Source organism: Eubalaena glacialis, chromosome 13, assembly GCF_028564815.1.
Source record: "Eubalaena glacialis isolate mEubGla1 chromosome 13, mEubGla1.1.hap2.+ XY, whole genome shotgun sequence".
NCBI classification, from domain to species: Eukaryota; Metazoa; Chordata; class Mammalia; order Artiodactyla; family Balaenidae; genus Eubalaena; species Eubalaena glacialis.
Genome location: NC_083728.1, coordinates 58753814 through 58778700, shown reverse-complemented (window position 1 = coordinate 58778700; position 24887 = coordinate 58753814). Strand labels below are relative to the sequence as shown.

The 24887-nt window shown below is 43.1% G+C and overlaps 1 protein-coding gene across 1 annotated transcript in view; it reads left to right on the top strand.

Annotated features, from left to right (window-relative positions):
* TRAP1 (TNF receptor associated protein 1) overlaps positions 1-24887 on the top strand; it is a 53137-nt gene that overhangs the window by 5421 nt on the left and 22829 nt on the right. Inside the window, exons 2-3 of the mRNA XM_061209259.1 lie at positions 23296-23460; positions 24348-24430. Of these exons, the coding sequence (XP_061065242.1) occupies positions 23296-23460; positions 24348-24430 (248 nt within the window). The remainder of the gene's footprint in view (positions 1-23295; positions 23461-24347; positions 24431-24887) is intronic.

Sequence of the window (24887 nt, the reverse complement as noted above, 5' to 3'; positions counted from 1 at the left end):
TATGCGTATACTGTACAAATATGTGTACATACTTAGCCGAAAGAGTTTTGTAAATACTTACATGTATTATGCTATGTGTTGGTTGTTTTTTTTAATATTTATTTAGTTGCACCAGGTCTTAGTTGTGGCAGGCGGGCTCCTTAGTTGTGACATGTGAACTCTTAGTTGCAGTATGCATGTGGGATCTAGTTCCCTGACCAGGGATTGAACCCTGGCCCTCTGCATTGGGAGCACGGAGTCTTAACCACTGCGCCACCAGGGAAGTCCCATGCTATGTGCATTCTTTTACTTTCCGTTTCATTAAAAAAAAAAAAAATTCTGACTTAGCTCACTGAATTGCTTTCATAACCAACAGTCTTGACCTGCATTCTGAGAAACACTGTGTCCTGTGGCTGTACCTTCTGAGAAAATGACTATGTGTTTATCAAGGGCCTGCTCCAACTCTAGGGTGATCGTGGGAAAAATAAAGACATGAGACAGTCAAGGCCACTGGAGCATCTGCTCCATAGCGTGGCAGCAGCAGTTCCTTAAACGAACATCTGCAGTGCCTGCTGTGGGATGAGACGGACAGGAGTCCTGGCCCTCTGTGGCTCTGACGTGGAGTGGAGTCGATGCAGACAAGTACGTGCTGTATGGATGTCGTGTGAAGAAACCAAAGCAGAAAGAGGATCGCAGTAGAAGTGGGGCGGTCAGGGGAGGCCTCACGTGCAGGGTGGCGTTTAAGCAAAGCCTGGAAAGAGGTGAAGGTGTCCGAGGCAGGACATTTCAAGCAGAGGGAGTGGTAGGTGCCAGGGTCCTGAGGCAGGAACGGGCTGGCGTATTGGAAGGACAGCAAGGAGGCCGGGGCTGCGCTGGGGGCGCTCTTGAGTGGAGTCAGGTTAGAGTCGCGCTGCTTTCCTCTACGTGTGACTTCACGGGGAGATGTGGGCAGCTGGTGATAAGATGGGGAGTTAGAGTTAAAGCTAACTTCATAGGAGTTTCCTGAGAAAAATTATTTCTACATTTTTATTAGTGAGAAGGTAGTGGTGTTTTCCCGAACAGACTGGTACAATGAAAAAGTCTTCCACACTGTCTCAGCTCACTGCCCAGTGGCTCCCGAAAAAGCCTCTGCAGCGACGGGTGTCCACACCATCCTTCCCTTGGGAATGAAGAAGGGCTGCCCCGGTCGTGGGCTGTGCGCAGTCTGCCCCTCACACTTTGCACGTGCTGTTATCTAGACGCCCAGAGCCCTGGAGCCACAGTGTGGTGCCCCTTCCTTCACTTAACCCTCTCCTGAGGGACCTTTAGGTTGTTTGCAGGCTTCGTTTTTTTAAAAATCACAGGCAGTGCCACCAACAGTTTTTTACACCTTCACCAGTGCTAGCATAACTATTTTATAAATGTTTGTCAGTCTGACAGTGAAAATGCTATCTTGTTTTAAAATGCAATTCTTTAGCTATGAATGTGGTAATGCATCTTCTATGATTCAAAGCCATTGATGTTTCTCTTTTTTGTGAATTGCCATTTTCCTCTTGCACTGTTGGTCTTTTTCTTGTAGATCTGTGAGTGATCTTGCTGTGTTAAGGAAACTAGCCCTCTGCCACATGTTTCAGACTTTTTTTTCTCCAGTGTGTTTGCCCATTGACTTTAATTTTTTTAAGTGTGGTTATTGCTCATTGTTTTTATTTTTTTTTAATAAATTTATTTTATTGTATTTTTGGCTGCACTGGGTCTTCGTTGCTCCGCGCGGGCTTTCTCTAGTTGGAGTAAGCGGGGGCTACTCTTCGTTGTGGTGTGTAGGCTTCTCATTGCGGTGGCTTCTCTTGGTGCGGAGCACGGGCTCTAGGCGTGCAGGCTTCAGTAGCTGTGGCTCGCGGGCTCTAGAGCGCAGGCTCAGTAGTGGCGCACGGGCTTAGTTGCTCCGTGGCATGTGGGATCTTCCCGGACCAGGGATCGAACCCATGTTCCCTGCATTGGCAGGCGGATTCTTAACCACTGCGCCACCAGAGAAGTCCTGTTGTTTTTATTTTTATTTTTTTACCTTTTGTTTTGGTTTTTTTGGCTGCGCCCTGTGACATGCGGGATCTTAGTTCCCCGACCAGGGATCGAACCTGTGCCCCCTGCAGTGGAAGCGTGGAGTCTTAACCACTGGACCACCAGGGAAGTCCCTCATTGTCTTGATTTATTCATTAAAATTTTTTAATTTTAATTTTTTATTGAGATATAATTGACATATAACATTATAATAGTTTTAGCTGTACAACATAATGATTCAATATTTGTATAGCAAAATGATCACCACAGTAAGTTTAGTTAACATCCATCACATCACATAGTTACAATTTTTTTTTTGTTTAGGGGTCTACTTTATTGACTTTAATTTTTATGTGGTCCATAAATTTATGGTTCTTGGGCTACGTGTCTTGTTTGGGCAGAGTTCCCTTACTTTTAAGTCATTAAGGAAAAAGATCTCAAGTGATCAATATCATTAGACGTTAGGTAGGGAAATGCACATCAAAACCATGATGAGATAGCACTTCACACCCACCGGGGTGGCTATAATAAAAAAAACATAGGCAATAACAAACATCGATGACAATGTGGAGAAATTGGAACCTTCACCCACTGCTGGCAGGAGTATAAAATGGTGCAGCTCTTTGGAAAACAGTCTGGCAGTTCCTCAAATGGTACAGACTTTGATATAGACAAATGGCATAGACTTACCGTGTGACCCAGGAATTCCACTCCTAGGTTTACGCCCAAGAGAATTTAAAACACAGAAACTTGTACAACAATGTTTATAGCAGCATTATTTGTAATATTAACCAAAAAGCAGAAACAACCCAATTGTCCATCAATTGATAAGTGGATAAACATCATGTGGCCTATCCATATAATTGATATTATTCAGCCATAACAAGGAATGAGGTATGCTATGTGCTACAACGTGGATGAACCTCGAAAACATTACGTTAAGTGAAAGAAGCCATAGACAAAAGACCATGTGTAGTATGTCCAGAATAGGCAAATGTCCAGAATAGGCAAATCTATAGAGACAGAAAGTGGTTACCAGGAGCTGGGGGCAGGGAGAATGGGGAGTGACTACTGATGGGTATGGAGTTTCTTTCTGGAGTGTTAAAAATATTCTCAATTAGATAATGAGGTTGGTTTTGTAAATATACTAAAAGCCATTGAATGGTACATTTTAACTGGGTGAATTATATCTCAAAGCTGTTTTTAAAATATCTCTTATAATTTCTTTTAGTACTTTTAAGCTTTTTTTTTTTTTTTTGTACTTTTAGCTTTTATTTTCACTTTTAGTCCATCTGGAATTTGTTTTGATTAAATGAGGGAAGAAATTAATTTTAATACTGTAGCTTTAAATTAATGTGCTTTAGTATTTTATAATAGTATTTCCTCATGTTTTTCAAAAATGTCTTGGCTATATATGCACTTTTATTTTTCCATATGAATTTTAGAATTAGCTTGAATAGTGAAAAAAAAATCCTGTTTGAATTTTCACTGAGATCATGTTAAAAATATAGACTAATTTAGAGAATTGGCACCTTTAAATATTTACTCTTACTATTCAAGGACATTTCCCCAGGCTTTTTATATCCCTTTGTAAATGTGTTTTATGTGCCTAGTAAATTTTTTTAAACGTTTTTTGTAATTGGGTAATTTTTATTTTTATTTATTTATTTATTTTTAATTTGTTTATTCATTTATTTAATTTTTGGCTGCATTGGGTCTTCGCGGCTGCACGCGGGTTTTCTCTAGTTGCTGAGAGCGGGGGCTACTCTTTGTTGTGGTGCGCGGGCTTCTCATTGCGGTGGCTTCTCTTGTTGCGGAGCATGGGCTCTAGGCACTCGGGCTTCAGTAGTTGTGGCATGCGGGCTCAGTAATTGTGGCACGCGGGCTCAGTAGTTGTGGCACACGGGCTTCAGTAGTTGTGGCTCGCGGGCTCTAGAGCGCAGGCTCAGTAGTTGTGGCACATGGGCTTAGTTGCTCCGTGGCATGTGGGATCTTCCCGGACCAGGGCTCGAACCCGTGTCCCCTGCATTAGCAGGTGGATTCTTAGCCACTGTGCCACCAGGGAAGCCCTGGGTAATTTTTAGAAATAGTTTTGTAAATAAGTTATTGATACACATAGCACAATTCAAAAGATACAGAGATATGTGCAGTGAAAAGCACATCTCTTCAACTGCTACCCTCAGCCACCAGTTCCCCTCCTGGGGGCAGCCCCCTTAGCCAGTTTCTTGGGTGTCCTCACAGAGATACGCTTGGCTTATGAGAATAAGCGCACACATATGTATGTGTATTTAAACACCACGATAACATACGCAAACCACTGTTCTGGACCAGGTTTTTTCTTAATGTATCCTAGAGATAATTCAGCATCAGGACACTTTACACCCACAATTGCCTCATTTTTCTGTTTCAGAGTATTCCATTATATATATGTAATTTATTTACTAATCCTTTACTGATGGCCCTCAGCCTGGTCACTGGCCCCTGACTCCTGGGGGGACCCCTACACTGGAACCTCATCTGGTGTGTCTTTTATAGGCCGCCTCATGAACCTGACACTGACCTTTGGTGGGAAGGAGCTAGCCCTTTTGCGACAGCCACATTTTTTTTAGAGTTTACTGTTTTGAGTAATTAAATATTTATTTGGTTAAAAAGGTATACATTGAGAAGTCTTGCTCTCAGCTTTGTCCCCCTCTCCACCGTTCCCCTCCCTGCCTTCATAGGTCATCACAATTATTAATTGTTTGTATATCCTGCCACTGTTTATATGCATACAGTATGTATAGATACACATCTTTCTTCTGCTGGGATATACACTTCTCCGTATTCTGTTATTCAATTAATAGATATTGGAGAGCTTTCTGTATCAGTACATAGAGAGTTTTCTCATTCTTTTTTTCTTTTTTTTTTTTTTTTTTTTTTTTAAGTAGCCACATCATAGTAGTGGTCCCATGTCAGGAGGCACCATAGTTTATTTACTAGCCCTCTGTTGATGGACATTTAGGTGGTTTCTAGGCATTTGCTATAATGTATGGCCTTTCATCTCTGTCTTTATATTCAGGTTCAGCTGTATCCATAGAATAAAGTCCCAAAATGGAATTGCCAGATTAGAAGGTATATGCATTTATAATCTTGACCGATATGGCCAAATCACCTTCCACTGGACTTAGGCCATTTTCCGCTGCCCTGAGTGCTTTCCCCACAGGGTTACCAGAAATACTGTATGAAAGTTGCTTCTGAAAGTAATACAGTGCAGCTCTGCTGACATCCCTCTCTTCATCTTAGCTGGTGAAGATTAACCGTGGTTTGAATTGGAGCAAAATGCCAAAGTGGGGGCTTTTGCTCAGGGAGTATTGACTGAGTTGTGCTAGGCCTGCCAGGCCCTGCCTGAGTCCCTTTTCCTGCAGCTGCCTTCACTTCAGACCTGCAGGCTGGGCTATATCTCAGGCTTATACGACCCTAGGTGGGCTTCAAGGAGACCCAGTCCCCCGGCTATGTTACGTCCCACAGACCACACTGCGGGGAGCTCCTCTGCTTAGTCAGGCCTGGTTCCCAGAGCCTCTGTGTACATCTCTCTGTTTGCAAGTTCAAGGTGACCCAGAGGGGTTGAAGCTGGTGGCTAGCCCCGCACCTCCCCCCGCCCCCCACCAAAGCTTGCCTCCCTCCCTCCCTCCTTCCTTCTTTCCTTCTTTCCTTCTTTCCTTTCTCCATTCCTCCCTCCCTCCTTCCTTCTTTCCTTTCTCCCTTCCTCCCTCCCTCCTTCCTTCCTTGCTTCATTCTTCTTCTTTTAGTGAAATACATCCCATCCAGAAAGGAATGCATATAATGCATATGTGCAGTTTCTAAAAGAAGCATAAAATGAATACCCATTGCCCAGTTTAAGAAATATAAATGACCAGTCCCTCGAAGGCACTGTGTGCCCCTCCATGATGGGTCCCCTTCTGTCTCTCTGAGAGGTGACTACTGACTTGAATTTTCTAGTTTTTATTCCTTTGCTTTTCTTTTTATTGCTGCATGTGTGTGTATATGTATATACAGATGTATGTATATGTATACACACAGTCTATTGAAATCATACTGTGTATATTCTGCTGTGACTTTGCTTTCTTGGGTCAACATTGTTTTCTTAGCTTTATCCATGGTAATGTTCATTAGTTGTCCCTGCTTATTCCATTGTGTTAATACGCCTTCATTTCTTTATGATGATTCCTGACATAGCCCTAAATATATGTACTGTTGGGTCGTTTGGTATGCTCCAACTTACTAAGTAATGCAAAATTATTTCCCAAGAAGAATTGTATTTCTCTATACGTACCCCACCAGCAGACAACGAAAGTCCCCTTAACTCCACACTCACATCCAGTGCTTGGTGTTCTCAGACTTTTTAATGTTTGCAAGTCTAGTGAGTGTTAAATGGTATCTTGTGTGTCTTTGATTATAAGATACACATCAGAGAGTACCTAAGCGACATGTTCAGTTAAGTGAAACAGTATTATCTTAAGATTTACCCATGTCATTCATTGTTCTATAATATTCCATTGTGGGAATGTGCTGCAGCTTATTCCTCCATCCCAGGCACAGACATCTGAGCTATTTCTAGTGCAGGGCTTTTATAGATGCGCTGGGCACCTCTTTGGGCAGGCATCTTGCCCACGGGGGCATGGATGCATTTCTATAGGGTATGTAACTGGTGTGGAGTTGCTGGGTTTAGGGTATGTGTTTTTATTCCAGAATTGACTTTTTCAGAGTGGGTCTGGATTTACATTCCACCAACTCTGTGAGAGTTGCCGCTGTGCTGTATCCTCACCGACACTTGGGATTTTCAGACGTTTTTAAATGTTTGTCAATTTGATGGTTACAAAATGATGTTTCAGTTGTGATTTTAATTGATTACTGATAAAGTTTTTTCCATGGTTTATTGGCCATGTTTCTTTTTCTGTGAAATGCTATTTATGTTTTCTTTGCCCCAATTTTTTCTTCTTGATTCATTGACCTTATTATGTATTTTTTTCTTTTTAAAATTTATTTATTTGTTTATTTAATTTTTGGCTGCATTGGGTCTTCGTTGCTGCACGCGGGCTTTCTCTAGTTCTGGTGAGCAGGGATTACTCTTCATTGTGGTGTGCGGGCTTCCCATTGTGCTGGCTTCTCTTGTTGCGGAGCACGGGCTCTAGGCACACGGGCTCAGTAGTTGTGGCATGTGGGCTCAGTAGTTGTGGCTCGCGGGCTCTAGAGCGCAGGCTCAGTAGTTGTGGCGCACGGGCTTAGTTGCTCCGTGGCATGTGGGATCTTCCCAGACCAGGGCTTGAACCTGTGTCCTCTGCATTGGCAGGCGGATTCTTAACCATTGCGCCACCAGGAAAGTCCCTTATTATGTACTTTTGTATGTATTTTTTATGGGTGCTAATCTTTCATCAGTTAATCCTTTGTCAATTAATTACTGCAAATCTGTTCTCCTAGTTTGTGGCTCACCATTTCACTCTCGGCTTGGTGTCTGTTTGTGGGGAGGGGTAAAGTGTTTTGTTTGTTTGTTTTGATGAACAGAAGTTCTTAATTTTAATTTCGTCACATACCAGTCTTTTCCTTTGTGAATTACCTCAGGATTCTGCAAACTTAAGACCCATGGGTCAAACCAGACTTACTGCCTTTTTTTTTTTTTTGGCCGCACCACGCGGCTTGTGAGATCTTTAGTTCCCCAACCAGGGATTGAACCCGGGCCATTGGCAGTGAGAGCGCAGAGTCCTAACCACTGGACCGCCAGGGAGTTCCCTCACTGCCTGTTTTTGTAAATAAAGTTTTATGGGAACATAGATATGCCCATTCTTTCATGTATTGTCTGTGATCACTTTCCTGCTGCAACAGCAGAGTTGAGCACCATGGCTCAAAAAACTGAAAATATTTACTGTCTGGCCATTTACCCCAAGGTCATAAAGATCATCTACTTTTTCTATGAGAGTTGTTCCCTGACTCATTTCTACCAAATGAGAGTGGGAGCCTCTTCTTCGAAGCTTTCTCTCTTTGTTGGTGAACTTTCTCATGGGTTTCATTTTTCAGATTAGAAAAGAGTTGCAGACTGGCAGCCACAGGCTAATTCTGGCTATAAAAAAATTTTGATTGGTCCAAACATATTTAAAAGTAATTGCAGGACTTCCCTGGCAGCGCAGTGGTTAAGAATCTGCATGCCAATGCAGGGAAAACGGGTTTGAGCCCTGGTCCGGGAAGATCCCACATGCCACGGAGCAACTAAGCCCACGAGCCGCAACTACTGAGCCCGCGTGCCACAACTACTGAGCCCGTGTGCCTAGAGCCCGTGCTCCGCAACAAGAGAAGCCAGCACAATGAGAAGCCCGCGCACCACAATGAAGAGTAGCCCCCGCTTGCCGCAACTAGAGAAAGCCTGCACACAGCAATGAAGACCCAATGCAGCCAAAAATAAATAAATTAATTAATTAATTAAAAAAGAAAAAAGGGGGGACTTCCCTGGTGGCGCAGTGGTTAAGAATCTGCCTGCCAATGCAGGGGACATGGGTTTGAACCCTGGTCTGAGAATATCCCACATGCTGTGGAGCAACTAAGCCCGTGCGCCACAACTACTGAGCCTACGTGCCACAACTACTGAAGCGTACGCGCTTAGAGACCATGCTCCGCAACAAGAGAAGCCACTGCAATGAGAAGCCTGTACACTGCAACAAAGAGTAGCCCCTGCTCGCCACAACTAGAGAAAGCCATGCGCAGCAACAAAGACCCAATGCAGCCAAAAAAAAAAAAAAAGAGTAATTGCAAGCATTTGAAGTCAGATTTGACATAAATATTTGAGTTTCTTATTTCTTTTGAAAAATTAAAAGTTCTGAGAATCTTGGCCTGCATTCCACAGTGGTGACAATCTCTTAGAATATTGTAGCATCTGCTTCCTCCTCCTGCAGGTGGGCTGGCCCTCTACAGGTTGCTGTAGTACCCATGCTGTCAACTACTCCTTCATTCCAAGCCCGTTCGTACCATTTCTTTTGCTGTTGTTATTTTTTTGTACTGTATAGTTAATTGTATTAATTGACTGTCTACAGGCCTACTTTACTTTATAGTGCTTTGCTTCATTGCACTTCGCAGATATTGCTTTTCTTTACAAATTGAAGGTTTGTGGCCACCCTGCCTTGAGCAAGCATATCAGCACCATTTTACCAGCAGCATCTGGTCACTTCCTGTCTCTGTGTCTCCCAGTATTTCAAACCTTTTCATTATTATTATATTTGTTATGGTGATCTTTGATCAGTGATCTTTGATGTTGCTCTTGTAATTGTTTTGGGGCACCATAAACCACACCCATATAAGGTGGCAGACTTATTTGATCGGTGTTGTGTGTTCCACCGACTGGCCATTCCCCCATCCCTCTCCCTGTTCTCGGGCCTCCCTATTCCCTGAGACATAACAATATTGAAATTAGCCCAATTAATAAACCTGCAATGACCTCTAAATGTTCAAGTGAAAGGAAGAGTCGCATGTCTCTCACTTTAAATCAAAAGCTAGAAATGATTAAGCTTAGTGAGGAAAGCATGTCCAGAGCTGAGACAGGCCGAAAGCTAGGCCACTTGTGCCAGTTGGCCAAGTTGTGAATGCAAAGGAGAAGTTCTTGCGGGAAGTCAAAAGTGCTCTTCCAGTGAACACATGAGTGAAGAGGAAGCAAAACAGCCTTATTGCTGATATGGAGACAGTTTTAGTGGTCTGGATAGAAGATCTAACCAGCCACAACATTCCTGTAAGCCAAAGCCTAATCCAGAGGAAGACCTTACCTTTCTTCAGTTCTATGAAGGCTGAGAAGTGGGGAAGCTGCAGAGGAAAAGTTTGAAGCTAGCAGAGGTTGATTCATGAGGTTGAAGGAAAGAAGCTGTCTCCATGACATCCAAGTGCAAGGTGAAGCAGCAAGTTACCCAGAAGATCTAGCCAAGATCATTCATGAAGGTGGCCATACTAAACAACAGATTTTCAGTGTAAATGAAACAGCCTTCTATTGGAAGATGCCATCTGGGACTTTGATAGCTAGAGAGGAGAAGTCAATGCCTGGCTTCAAAATGTCAAAGGACAGGATGATTCTCTTGTTAGGGGCTAATGCAGCTGGTGACTTTAAAATGAAGCCAGTGCTCATTTACCATCCTAGGGCCCTTAAGAATTATGCTAAATCTGCTCTGCCTGTGCTATATAAATGGAACAACAAAGCCTGGATGGTAACACATCTGTTTACAGCATGGGTTTTTTTAATATATAAGTTTATTTTTTATTTATTTATTTTTGGCTGCGTTGGGTCTTTGTTGCTGCACATGGACTTTCTCTAGTTGTGGCGAGCAGGGGCTACTCTTCGTTGCAGCATGCGGGCTTCTCATTGCGGTGGCTTCTCATTGCAGAGCACGGGCTCTAGGTGCATGGGCTTCAGTAGTTGTGGCACGCAGGCTCAGTAGTTGTGGCTCACGGGCTCTAGAGCTCAGGCTCAGTAGTTGTGGCACACGGGCTTAGTTGTTCCACGGCACGTGGGATCTTCCCAGACCAGGGATCGAACCCGTGTCCTCTGCATTGGCAGGCGGATTCTTAACCACTGCACCACCAGGGAAGTCCCAAGCATGGTTTACTGAATATTTTAAGCCCTCCGTTGAAACCTGCTTGGGGAAAAAAAAAGATTAAAAATATTACTGTTCATTGATAATGCACCTGGTCACCCAAGAGCTCTGATGGAGACGTACAGTGAGATTAATGTTTTTATGCCTGCTAACACACCATCCATTTGCAACCCATGGATCAAGGAATAATTTTGACTTTCAAGTCTTTTAATTTAAGAAGTACATTTTGTAAGGCTGTAGCTGCCATAGATAGTGATTCCTCTGATGGATATGGGCAAAGTAAATTGAAAACCTTCTGGAAAGGATTCACCATTCTAGATGCCATTAAGAACATTGATGATTCATGGGAAGAGGTCAAAGTATCAACATTAACAGAAGTTTGGAGAAAGTTGATTCCAGCCCTCATCAATGACTTTGAAGGGTTCAGGACTTCAGTGGAGAAAGTAATTGCAGATGTGGTAGAAATAGCAAGAAAACCAGAATTAGAATTGGAGCCTGAAGTTGTGACTGAATTGCCGAAATCTCATGATAAAACTTTTAACGGGGCTTTCCTGGTGGTGCAGTGGTTGAGAATCCGCCTGCCAATGCAGGAGACATGGGTTCGAGCCCTGGTCCGGGAAGATCCCACATGCCACGGAGCAGCTAAGCCCGTGAGCCACAACTACTGAGCCTGCGCTCTAGAGCCCACGAGCCACAACTACTGAGTCCGCGTGCCACAACTACTGAAGCCCGCACGCCTAGAGCCCATGCTCTGCAACAAGAGAAGCCACCGCAATGAGAAGGCCGTGCACCGCAACAAAGAGTAGCCCCCGCTCGCCGCAGCTAGAGAAAGCCCGTGCGCAGCAATGAAGACCCAACGCAGCCAAAAATAAATAAATTAAATAAATACATTTATTTAAAAAAAAAAAACTTAACGAATGAGGAGTTGCTTCTTATGGATGAGCAAAGAAAGTGGTGTTTTCAGATGGAATCTACCCTGGTGCAGATTGCTGAAATACAACAAAGAATTTAGAATATTACATAAACTCGGTTGATAAAGCAGTGGCTGGGTTTGAGAGAATTGACTCTTGTTTTGAAAGTTCTGCTGTGGGTAAAATGCTATCAAATAGCATTGCATGCTACAGAGAAACCTTTGTGAAAGGAAGAGATTGATGTGGCAGACTTCATCATTGTCTTATTTTAAGAAATTGCTGCAGGTACTCCAACTTTCAGAAACCACCACCTTTATCAGTCAGCAGCCACCAACATCAGGGCAAGACGCTCCACCAGCAAAGAGATTATGACTTGCTAAAGTCTCAGATGATGGTTAGCATTTTTTAGCAATAAGGTATTTTTGAATTAAGGTGTAAACATTGTTTTTTTAGACATAATGCTGTTGCACACTTAATAGACTATAGTATCGTGTAAACATAACTTTTATATGCACTGGGAAACCAAAAAATTTGTGTGACTTTATTATTGTGGTACTCGCTTTATTGTAGTGGTCTGGAACTGAACCTGCAATATCTCCAAGGACTGCCTAGTGCTAAACTAGCCTTACATCCTTCAGATAAACCTGCTTGGTTGTGATGTAGTATCATTTTTATATATTAATGGATTTTACTTGCTAATATTTTATTAAGGACCTCCATGTCTGTGTCCATGATTGATATTGGTGTAGTATTTTTATTGTGTGTGCGTGATGTCTTTGTCAGCTTTTGATGTTAGGGTTGTGCTGTCATCATAAAACTTGAATGGAAATAATTCCTTCTTTTTCTATTTTCTGAAGCTGTGTAAGATTGATGTTACTTCTTCCTCATGTGATTGATAGAATTCAGTAGAAATTCTGGGCCTGGAATTTTATTTACAGAAATACTTTTGCAAATAAATTCCATTTCTTTATTACATATAAAGCAATTCAAACTTTCTGTTTCATCTGTCACTTTGGATAATTTTTTTCAAGGAATTTGTCCATTTCATATAAGTTGTCAAATTTCTTGGCATAAATTTGTTCATAATGTTTCCCTATTATTTATTTATTTTTGGCTGCGTTCGCTCTTCGTTGTGGCGCACAGCCTTTCTCTAGTTGCAGTGAGCGGGAGCCACTCTTCGTTGCAGTGCATGGGCTTCTCATTGCAGTGGCCTCTTGTTTCAGAGCACGGGCTGTATGCGCACGGGCTTCAGTAGTTGTGGCTCGTGGGCTCAGCAGTTGTGGCTCGCGGGCTCTAGAGTGCAGGCTCAGTAGTTGTGGCACACGGGCTTAGTTGCTCCGCAGCATGTGGGATCTTCCCGGGCCAGGGATTGAACCCATGTCCCCTGCATTGGCAGGCGGATTCTTAACCACTGTGCCACCAGGGAAGTCCTCTCTGGTAATACTTTTTATTTTGCAGTGTACTTTGTCTGATCTAATCTGGTCCTGCCAGCCTTTTTATGCTTACTTTTTATGTGGCATATCTTTTTCCATTCATTTACTTTCAGTGTATCTGTGCTTTTATATTTAAATTGATTGTTTTGTAGACAGCATATAATTAGGTCTTGCTTTATCAATTCTGACAGTCTTTGCCTTTATAATCAAAGTGTTCAGTCCATTGACCTAAAATGTAATTATTGATATAGTCAGATTTATCTCTACCATTATGTTACTTGTCCCCTCTCATTTTTTCCCTGTCTTCTAGCTTTCTTGTATTCTTTTGGATCAAGTAAACATTTTTTAGAATTCCATTTTAGTTTAGTAATGCTTTTTTAGCTATACCTCTTTGCATCATTTTTTATTGATTACTCTGGAGAGTGTAATGTTCATCCTTAACTTTTCATAGTCTGTTTAGAATTAGTATTGTAATATACCATATAAACTGTAAAAGCCTTGCAACTATATAGGTGCATTTACTCCCTCCACCGCATCCTTTATGTTACATTTGTCATATGTATCGCCTGTACATATGTTGTAAACCCCACAAGATAATGTTTTAATTAATGGTTTAAATTGCTATATATATTTTAAGGAAATTAAAGAAAAATTCTTTTGTGTTTACCTAGGTTATCATTTCTGATGCTCTGCATTCCTTTTTGAAGATCCAAGTTTCCATTTCATATCATTTACTCTCAGCCTGAAGAACTGTAGCATTTCTTTTAGTGCAGGTCTGCTGTTTAATACTTAAGGTGTTGTACCATTGTCTTTCAGCCTCCATTATTTCTGATGAAAAGTTAGCTGTCATTCAAGTTACTGTTCCCGCATGTAATGTGTTGTTTTTCTCTGGTTGCTTCCAAGATTTTCTCTTTTTATTTGGTTTTCAGCAGTTTGATTATGATGTGCCTAGGTGTTTTTCTTTGATATTATCTTGCTAGTGGTTCATCGAACTTTTGACTCTGTAAATATGTCTTTGACCAACTTTGGGGGAATTTTCCAGTTATTATTTCTTCAAATGTTTTTTCTGCCCTATTCTCTTTCTCCGCTCCTTCTGGGACTCCAATTACATGTATGTTAAACTTACTTCTGTTGTCCCACATATATCTGAGACCCTGTTCATTGGTTTTTAATCTGTTTCACATTGAATAATTTCTATCAATTTATTTTGAAGTCCATAGACTCCTCTGTTGTCTCCATTTGGTTTTTAAGCCTTCTAGTTAATTTGTTAGTTTCAGACATGGTATTTTTTTTCTTAACATCTTTATTGGAGTATAATTGCTTTACAGTGGTGTGTTAGTTTCTGCTGTATAACAAAGTGAATCAGCTATATGTGTACATATACCCCAATATCTCCTCCCTCTTGTGTCTCCCTCCCACTCTCCCTATCCCACCCCTCTAGGTGGACACAAAGCACCTAGCTGATCTCCCTGTGCTATGCGGCTGCTTCCTGCTAGCTACCTATTTTACATTTGGTAGTGTATAATGTCCATGTCACTTTCTCACTCGTCCCAGCTTACCCTTCCCCCTCCCCGTGTCCTCAAGTCCATTCTCTACGTCTGCGTCTTTATTCCTGTCCTGCCCTTAGGTTCTTTGGAACCATTTTTTTTTTCTTTTTTTTTTAGATTCCATATATATGTGTTAGCATACAATATTTGTTTTTCTCTTTCTGACTTACTTCACTCTGTATGACAGTCTCTAGGTCCATCCACCTCACTACAAATAACTCAGTTTCATTTCTTTTTATGGCTGAGTAATATTCCATTGTATATATGTGCCACATCTTCTTTATCCATTCATCTGTCGATGGACACTTAGGTTGCTTCCGTGTCTTGGCTATTGTAAATAGAGCTGCAGTGAACATTGTGGTACATGACTCTTTTTGAATTACGGTTTTCTGAGGGTATATGCCCAGTACAGACATGGTATTTTCTGTATCTAGGATTTCCACTTGGTTCTTCTATTATAGTTTATGTCTCTGAGATTTCTCATCTTTTATTTTGAGCATATTTTACTTTATGTCATATAGTATTGTTATAATGGCTGTTTTAAGACCCTTGTCTTCTGATACCAACATCTGGATCTTCTTGGCACCAGTCTCCATTGACTGACACTTCTCTTTAGCAGGGGTTGCATTTTCCTGATTCTCTGTATATTGAGTAACTTTTTATTGCATCCCGGACATTGTGGATGTTGCCTTGTGGAATCTCTGGATTCTGTTATATTCCTCTGAAGAGCAGTCGTTGTTTTAAAGGTGGGTATTGACCTGGTTGGCCCCCAGCTGCAAACACTTTCTCTTAGGCAGCAGTTTGACTTTTTTCCTTAACTGGGCTGCTTGCAGTTTGCCCCACATATGCATGGTTCAGGAGGTCAGCCAGAGACTTAGAAGAATTTATTCCCCAAATTGGGGGCTCCCTATCTCTGACTCACCTTTCTGGGATTTCCTCCCTTCACTTTTCATTTTCTGTGGTTTTCCAAGTCTCTCCTCTGGTTCTTCAGGCCAGAAAAGTGCACATTGTGTGTGTTTTCTCTTAGAGTTTTAGCCACCCCTCATTGAACCCACCCTCATTCTGTGCTGTTCCCTCTTCCAGATATCTTCTCTCCAGAATCTGCCTGCTTTTGTTGATTCTCCAGAGCCTTCAGGTAGTCTTTTTGTTGTTGTTCCTGTGTTCATGGTTGTTATCAGGTTTGGTTGGTAGGATACACCTCAGCCATACAGGAAGTGGCACTCTGTGTAATAAAGACAAAAAGTGAAATTGCTGTTATCCATATCACACTTGAGAAAATGGGAGATTGTCCATTTGGAATATGTAATTCCAGAGAAACAATCAGCATATTTCTAATTGCTTAAAATAATGTGTCTGTATCTAAGGTACATAACTTAGGATGCCATTATGAAGCAAAACCATAGTAAGAACTCTGGGTGATATATAAGAAAGTTTTTTTTTTTTTTTCTTAAGAAAACAAAGCAAAAGAACCTACTACCCATTGTGTTTTGACTCATGTGCCTTCCTTAGCAGGCCCCTGTTGGCAGTTGCATTTTTAATTTATGCTTGCTAGTTAAAATGGCCTTGTGGATCACTACTGCCATCTGTTGACTGATTGAATGGGCTTCTGATTGAGTATGGTGATGTTTATGCTGATAAAAAGTTTCATGATTGTAAAAAAAAAAAAAAACTGCTTCTGCATCAGATGCTTTGGCATACAGAGAAATATGTTTGTTCTTGCCTTCAGAGAGTTTTTTGCTAAGAAATATAAGCTTGTTCCTGCCGTACTTTGGTGAGATGTTATATATTAAGAAAAAGTTAGTAGTAGAAGAACTCCCACAAGCTGGCTTGTAACAGCAGTTTTAATTTAGTAGCATGGAAAACAAGTGCTCTGAATTCATAGTAGGGAGAGATTATTGTGTACTGTGGTGGGGGGTGGGAAGGCCTGGTGGAAGAGAGGGCCTTACGCTGGATCCTGAAGCAGTTCAGGTGGAAAGAAGTTGCAGGTAGAGGAAGCAGCATGAGCACTGGCAGGTGTGTGTGTTGTCAGATTCAAACTATCAGTGCTTCCCATTCTGTGACCCCAAACCACCAAACAGATTAATACTAAGACATTGTAGCTTGACCCTGAGGTTTGTGGTTTTTCCTTTAGGGTGTAGGGGGAACATGAGGACAGATACTGTGCAGATAGTGTGTTTGTATCTGGTTCAGGCAGACTTACTGCACTATTGGTTTATTCTTAAAATCACTGTAGAAAGTTCAGTTAACCTGAAATCAAATCTGCTCTTGACAGTGCTGTTGATTAATATAATCTTGGAATGTAATGGAAAGTCTTAAAATTGTGGTTGAAAATATGGATTGCTTATTTTTTCCCTTTTCCCAACTCTGAGGACTTATATTATTTCCATCATAAACAACATATTAAATCCTTTCAAAAGTATTGTGAGTATTAAGTGGGGAAAAAAACAAAAGGAATAGGAAAAATAAGACATAGGAAAATTGTGTTTAATCTTGGAGCAAGGAAGTCCTTTACAAACAGAAGACTGATTTCCTTAATATAGAAAGGGTTCTTACAAATCAATAAGAAAAAAATTCAGTAGAAAATGATCAGAGGATATCAACAGTCCATTAACATAAAAGGAAATAGAAAATATTTTAAAATGTGGATAGATGCTCCATCTTGCTTATAATAAGAGAAATATAAATGAAAACTACAGTAAAATTTTTACCTGACTGATAAGCTAAGATCCAAAAGTTTTATAACATTACCATCTTGGCAAGAGTGTGGGGTGATTCACACTCTCATAATATTGCTGGTGGGAATGTAAACTGATAAGTTTCTGGAGGGTGAGTTGGCAGCGTTGACCACAGTTTAAATTGGACATAACCTTGGACTTGATGATTCCACTTCTCGATGTGTACTCAAATGTATACTTGTGCATAAATGAAATGACACATGTATAGGAATATTCCTTAGAGTCCTATTTTTTATTTTGAAATATTTTTTACTTTACTGAGATGTTATAAAAATAATACTCAGTCTTCTCTTCCTCTTTCCTTAATTTCCCCTAATATTACTATCTTTCGTGGCCATGGTATAATTATTGAAAACTGAAATAACAGTGACACAGTACTACTCGGTAATATGCTGGTCTTACCTGACTTTAGCTGGGTTTCCCATCCATGTCCTTTGCTGGCCCAGGATCCTCCATCCTGTACTTGTGTCTCTTCAGTTTGTGTTTGTCTTTCAGGACCTTGACACTTTTGTGTATATATATTTGGGTTCGTCTGGTGTTTTCTTATGATTAGATCGAGATGTGGTTTTGGTGAGAACATAACAGAAAACAGGCTGTGCCCTCTCACCCCACCAGGAGTTGCAGGATGTGGACACATCTCATTCCTGATGATGGTGACTGCAGTCGCTTAGTTATCTGCCACTTACTTCACCGTAAAGTACTGTTTCTCTCTTTGAAACCAAGAGGGGGGATTCTTTGTTCACCAGCTGACAGTCCCCCACTGTCATTATGTTGTTGCTCAGTTTGTCCTAGATTTTGCCACCGGGAGCGCCTTCCGCTCAGAGCCTGTGCCCTCTTGACGCGTCCCGTCATCTGTGAGTCCTTCACTTTCTAGCACCACAGGTATTCTGGGCTCATCTGGTGTGTTCTCCAGTGGCCTCGATTCCTTTTATTGGAGAATGGTATTTATAAACCAAAGATCTGGGTGCCAGGGAGGGTGACCACACACCCCAGTTTGCCCAGGATGAAGGCGTTTCCTGGGATGTGGGACTTTGGAGTGGCAGGTCCAAGACGGGTGCTCTCCCTGGTGCCAGGTGTGCTCACTGCTGCTTGGGTGTCCCCGGACAGAGCCAGGAAGTATGCGTGTGTGTGCACTGTCACACACGTATACGCACCTCGGTGTTTATTTCTACACTGACACTGATGCCTCCATTTGCAGCACAGCAGGGTTCACCCTGGCCTCCCCCTGCCCTTTCCTGACTCCTTTCTCCTGACTTGAGTCACAGTGTACTCACTTGCTTGATCTTAGTATATACACAAAGCAGTTTGAGAATTGCTACCACTTCTGCTACAGTAACAGTGTGCTGTCCTTTTTGAGCCCAGCTTTACAATATACAGTTGACCCTTGAACAATACAGTCTGAACTGTGAGGGTCCACTTATTTGCAGATTTTTTTCACTAAGTAGGTACTGCAGTACTACACAGTTTGCAGTTGGTTGGAATCCACGGATGTGGATGTGCTTGTGTTGGAGGGCCAACTGCAGAGTTATACTTGGATTTTCAACTTCACGGGGGGTGGGGCGGAGGGTTCTGTGCCCCAGCACCCCCGTTGTTCAAGGGTCACCTGTGCAAAGTACTGTTTTCTTTTTTTTTTTTTCCCCAAATGCTGTTTTCTGAAGTCACTTAGGTTCTTTCAGGGCAGTTACGTTATTCATAATATAGTTGTGCACATTTGTTACTGTTTGTATTTAGTTTTATGTTCTCCACACACCCTGGTTGCTCTTAACTATTTACTTTTCGGGTATGTGAAACATTACCATGGTTCTAAGAGTCAGAGGGAAAAGGGATACTCAGAAATGCACGTTCTCCTCAGCTCTGCTACACCATTCCCAACCTTCTTTCTCCATTCTGTTCCCACACATCTGTTATGGGTCGAATCATGTGTCCCCCAAAAGATGCTGAAATTCTAACCCCCAGGACCTGTGAATGCGATCTTATTTGGAAATAGAGTCTTTGCAGAAGATCAAGTTAAGATGAGGTCGTTAGGGTGGGCCCTAATCCAATATGACTGTGTCCTTATAAAAAGGGGAAATCTGGACGCAGAGGCAGACACGAGCAGAGGGAAGACGATGTGAAGACACAGGGAGAAGGTGGTCATCTCTAAGCCAAAGAAAGCCTGAGGCTCCCAAAGCTGGGAGAGGAATAGAACAGATTCTCCTTCACAGCCTCAGAAGGAACCAGCCCTGCCAACACTTTGATTTTACACTTCTAGCCTCCAAAACTGTGAGATGATAAGTTTCTGTTGTTAAAGCTGCCCAGCCTGTGGTGCTTTGCCACAGCAGTCCCAGGAAATTAACAGCCCTTGTAACCAGTTTCTTATGGCTTAAATTGTGTGCCCCCAAAAGATACGTTCAAGCCCTCACCTGTGAATGTGACCTTATTTGGAAGTAGGGTCTTTGCAGGTATAATAAGATGAGGTCATATTGGATTAGAGTGAGCCCCAAATCCGGTATAACTGATGACCTTAAGAAGAGGGAAATTTGGACACAGAGGAGACACACATGGGGAAGAGAGAACCATGTGATGACAGAGGCAGAGACTGGAGTGAGGCAGCCCCAAGCCCAGGGCTGCTGGCAACATCAGAAGCCGGGAGAGAGGCGTGGACAGACTGTCCCTCAGAGGCTTCAGAAGGAATCAGCCCTGCCAACACCTCGGTTTTCCACTTCTGGCCCCCAGAACCGTGAGAGATTAAGTTTCTGTGTTGTAAACCACCTTGTCTGTGGTACTTTGTTACGGCAGCCTTAGCAAACGAATACACAATCTCATTAGTTTCTCATTTATCCTTCCTGTTTCTTTTGCACAAAAGAGTGGAAACATGGATATTTTCCTGTATCTCCTTTCTTCCATGAAGGGTAAGCATGCAATCAATAGATAACTCTTTATCACTTTGGAGCATTATTTTTAACAGCACAGACTGGAAACAGTTTAAACATCCATCAGTTGAGCGCTAGTTAAATACTTATCCATTACAGTGGAATGTTATTTGTTCACTAGAAAGAATAAGCAGCTTTATATGTACTAAAACAGAGTGATCTCTGAGATGTGTTTTTTTTTTTTTTTTTTAATATTTATTTATTTATTTATTTGGCCGTGCCGGGTGTTAGTTGTGGCATGCAGTTTCTATTTTAGTTGCGGTATGAGGGATATAGTTCCCTGACCAGGGATCGAACCCAGGCCCCCTGCATTGGGAGTGTGGAGTCTTAACCGCTGGACTGCCAGGGAAGTCCCTAAGATGTGTTGTTGATTAAAATATTTATACACAGAAGACTGGAAATAAAAAAGTGTGCCAACCATAATCCAGTAGCCCCTTCCCCCCATGTGAGAGCAGGTTTAGAACAGTTAGTTCAAGGAGTCTGAAAATGAGAGGAGCCCTTAGCCTCTGAATTGTTCTATTTTGTGTGATTTCTGGTTTCCTTTGGGGTAGGGATGGTTTACAGCTAACCATGAGGAAACGCAACCTGTTCTTTCCTGATGGCACTGAAAGGCAGATGGCGAGGAAAGGACCATGAGCAGAAGGGCAGGACAGGAAGTGGGGATAGGGGTCAGTTCAACAAATGTATGCAAGTGGAGCGGGTCAGGAGCCCTTCCTCCAGGGCATGGGGCGTCAGCAGGCCTGCTGGACTGGGGAGGAAGGAGGTGAGGTTCCGGAGGTTTGGGGTGTTGCTTAGTGGAGGGCCTGGAAGACCAGCCTGAAGCATTTGGAATTGATGAGGTTGCGTTCAGGAATAAGTCCTCAGAAATCATAAATAACAAGATGGAATTGGTGTCAGAAGAATAACATGTTGACATTTAAGGGATGGGTTGCAGGGAACAGTGCTGCAGGCAGGAAGACCTGCTCAAAGGCCTTGGACCGGGAGAGCTGGGGGAGGTCTGGGGGGAGAAGGATAAGTGCTCCGTGCATATCACTGTTGGAAGAAGACTCAGTATGATCCCCTCCTCCCCACTGTGTCCTTTCCTGAGGCCACGTCATAGGGAGTGGTTGCCGATGCAACATGGTAAGAGGAGTATTAGATGTAAGAATTTCTAAAATGCTTTCAGCATCTTCGGGCTTATGTGGAGGCGTGGTCAGGAACACCACCAATCCGTGCTTACCGGGCTTTCTGCCCCTCTTCTTCTGGGGGACCTCCCCCATCACTCCGAATTCTGGTGGCCCAAATGCTTTCACGTCCAGAGTAGTGCTCAATGGAGAACTAGAATCCAGAATCCGTCCTGAGGCCCAACCCGGGTCTTGCATCCCTCAAACATCTCTCCTTTATCCCAGTCTCACTGATTTCATCCTGAAGTTCTACCGTACTTTAAAGCAGAGGGTTCCCAGCTTTTGTGGGGAACCTGTTTATGTCTCCGAATGTGGCCAGGAGCGCTGTCCCTGGGAGGGGAGGCAGCGTGGGGTTGCCCACAGTCCACTGGCATCGCTCGCCCTGCATCAGGGCACCAGCTGGGATCACAGGGACCCCAGCACCCCTGCCTGGCCTGGTGCAGACTGTTTGTTAAACCCTCTAACCAAATACCATTTAATTCCAGAAGAGATACCCCAGTTGTGGGTTTTTTGTTTTTGTTTTTAAGCTGTATGGATAAGGTGAACAATACAGTTAGGCCAGAGAATTAAATATCAATATTTAGATTGTTTGGAAATTGAATATTTTCTTAAATGGGGTAGTTTTAAAGGTATTCTGCATAGAGGTAAAGGCTAACATTGTGTTATTTATAAATCCAAGAATAAGCTTAAAGAAAAGGCAGATTTTTATACCTTGTAGGAATGTGGAAGTCAATATGTTGATTTTTAAACCTACAAGTTATTTCTGGACATTCTAAATCATTCCTTTCTGACTGTCACACGTATGTAGTTACATAACAGGCAGCTGCAGTTTGTTATGGCCTAGACTTTCACATGGAGTGTCTTGTATGTCTGACCTGTATCCTTGAAAAGGTCGGGCCTTAAGTACCTACTGAACAATGCCAGTCCCCGGCGAGTGTCTTCAGGGGCTGCTGGTGAGGACTGGCTCCATCCTGCCGGTTAGAGTGGAGGTATCTGCACGTGTTTCTTTTTTTTTTTTTTAAATATTTATTTAAATTTATTTGGTTGCGCCGGGTTTTAGTTGTGGCAGGCGGCCTCCTTAGTTGTAGCATGTGAACTCTTAGTTGCAGCATTCATGTGGGATCTAGTTCCCTGAGCAGGGATCGAACCCTGGGCCCCCTGCATTGGGAGCGCAGAGTCTTAACCACTGCGCCACCAGGGACGTCCATCTGCATGTGTTTCTGTAGCGTCTGTCAACCATACCAGGCTGGGGACAGCAGTGTCAAATGGAAGGGTTTTCCTTCTTCCCTTGCAGTGGTTTCTTGGTCCACTGTGCTGAACGGGAAGTTACAGAAAAGCAACTCAAGAGACATTGTGAATCCCCTTCCTGACTGCAAAGTAGAGGAGATCATTCCCTGGTTTGCAGTTTTTAAATACACTAATTTAAAAAAACTCTTTGACAGTTTTGGACAAAAAAGGAAAGGACAAGAATCAGTGAAGATTCTTTAGAAGATGATGAGACTGTTTGAGAACACCAACATTTTAAGATTTGGCTCCCTCTTAGGGGTATTTTTTCTCCCTTTTTCCATGTTAGTTACACCGTAAGAAGACCGGCCAGCCTGTCGTTATTTCTGGCTCCGGGAGGGGCTGTGAACACTGAGGCACGTGTGGGTTTGGTGGGTTTGTGCACGATCTCACTGGGGGACGTAAGTGGGAAGTGGTGTCAAAAGGCCCCTGCCCATTCCCGCGGTTCTGCCCCAAGTTCTCGTATGTTCTTGGTATTTGCCACGTGTGAGGATATGTTACCAGAACTACCTGCCAAAATACCAGCTAGCTGCACAGCGTTTGTCACTTCTGATTTCTCCTGGGTGACACTGGGTCTTTCGAGCAACAGCCTGCCTTAAAGAATTCCACGTTAGCATCTGCCAGACGTGAACAAATTAGGATATTCTGTTTCTGAAGTCTTATTAACTCTCATTCTTTCTCACATTTGTCTTTTCAGGAAAACCAGTTCTGTGTCCTTGGAGGCCCCCAGCCCAGTCCTGGAGTCCCAGGCAAAGCCTGGCTTCAAGCTCCCACGTTGGACGGCCGTTCAGCTCCCAGGCTGCTGAGGACCGGAAGGAGGAGCCCCTGCACTCCATCATCAGCAGCTCAGAGACCGTGCAGGGTACTGTGTGTAGCTGCGTTTGGGTCCAGGAAGTCTTTGTTGGCTCGTTGCTGGCTCGTGAGGGGAAGCTTTTGAGGCAGAAGCAATGATTGATAGAGCCACCCACTCGCTTCAGACGAAGGAAGGTCTTGGTTGGAGGGAGGGTTCCCCAAAACAATGCCTCCTGCGTTTCCGGCTTCTCAGGAACTTCTGACTTCCATCCTGGCGTATCTTGCCCCCTCTGGTGGTCACCCGTGAGTTCGCACGGGGCCCCTTTGAAGTGGTGATTCACGGCACATCTGCTAATAATCATGGAAGCAGGACGTAAACTCAGTGTTGGCCCCGCCGGTGAAGGACTGCACTCCGGGTTGTCCTTCATTCCTGGCAAGTGTGGAAGGCAATCTCCAGAGCCAGTCCTGCAGTGGGTCCATTTCTGGCTTTCAAATGAGACGACAACAGAATACTTGATGTTTGGGTTAAGAGGAGAAGTGAGGTTTTCTTGTTATTTTGCTCTCTAAATGATCAATTTGGAAACCACTGTATTCAGGAATAGAATCCAGGGTCTTGTTGTTAGAGCCAGCTCGCCTCACGACTGGGTCAAGTGCCAGCCTCCACAGCCCCTGGAGGTAGCCCGACCTGAGGCCTGCGGGCTGCGGGGAGGGAGGCAGGTGAGGGCTCGTGCCCCTACGCCCCTTTCTGCGGGTAGAGGGAACCACTGGTTTGTTCCCCTCCCAAGACCTCCTGCCTGAGCCCCAGACACTTGGTTTCTTTCTTTCTTTTTTGTTCGCTGTTTTGAAACATGTTTAAAACTCCTTACCTTAAAGATTTTTTTGAATGTTTTACATAGCATATTCTTCCATGAAAAAAGACATTAAACTTTATTGGTTGTGTCTGCGATTCATTACTAGGTTCTGTTTCCAAACATGAGTTCCAGGCTGAGACAAAGAAGCTTCTGGACATCGTTGCCCGTTCCTTGTACTCAGGAAAAGAGGTGCGGTACCTGCTAATCACTCCCGGCGCTAGCAAGGTTTCTTTTGGCGAGACTGTTTCTGTGCTCTTCTAGGGAGGTGCCAGTTAGTACATTAGCTGTGAAAATGCATTACATTTGGACAGGTCCTGATCTTGGCTACCAGTGAGAGTGTTTTTACCAAAATCTGTTGGGTTTTATGGATAACTATATGCAGGTGATTCTTTGAGCCGGATTGAACCTGGGAATTAATGAATTTTGCTGATAATTTAGAAGTCCCTCAGGTGTTGCCGTGGGGTCCTGCTGAGGTCCATCTCTGTGTTGTTGTCGATGTGTGCTGAGGCCCTGGGCTCACGCCCCTCATCACCTGGCATCGCCACCCGTGGCCTGTGGGGGTGTCGGGGCTGGAGGAGGAAGACCCCGGCCCAGTGTGGAGTAGAGCAGGGAGGAGCTGTCAAGGACCTTTTTGAGGAGATGAAGC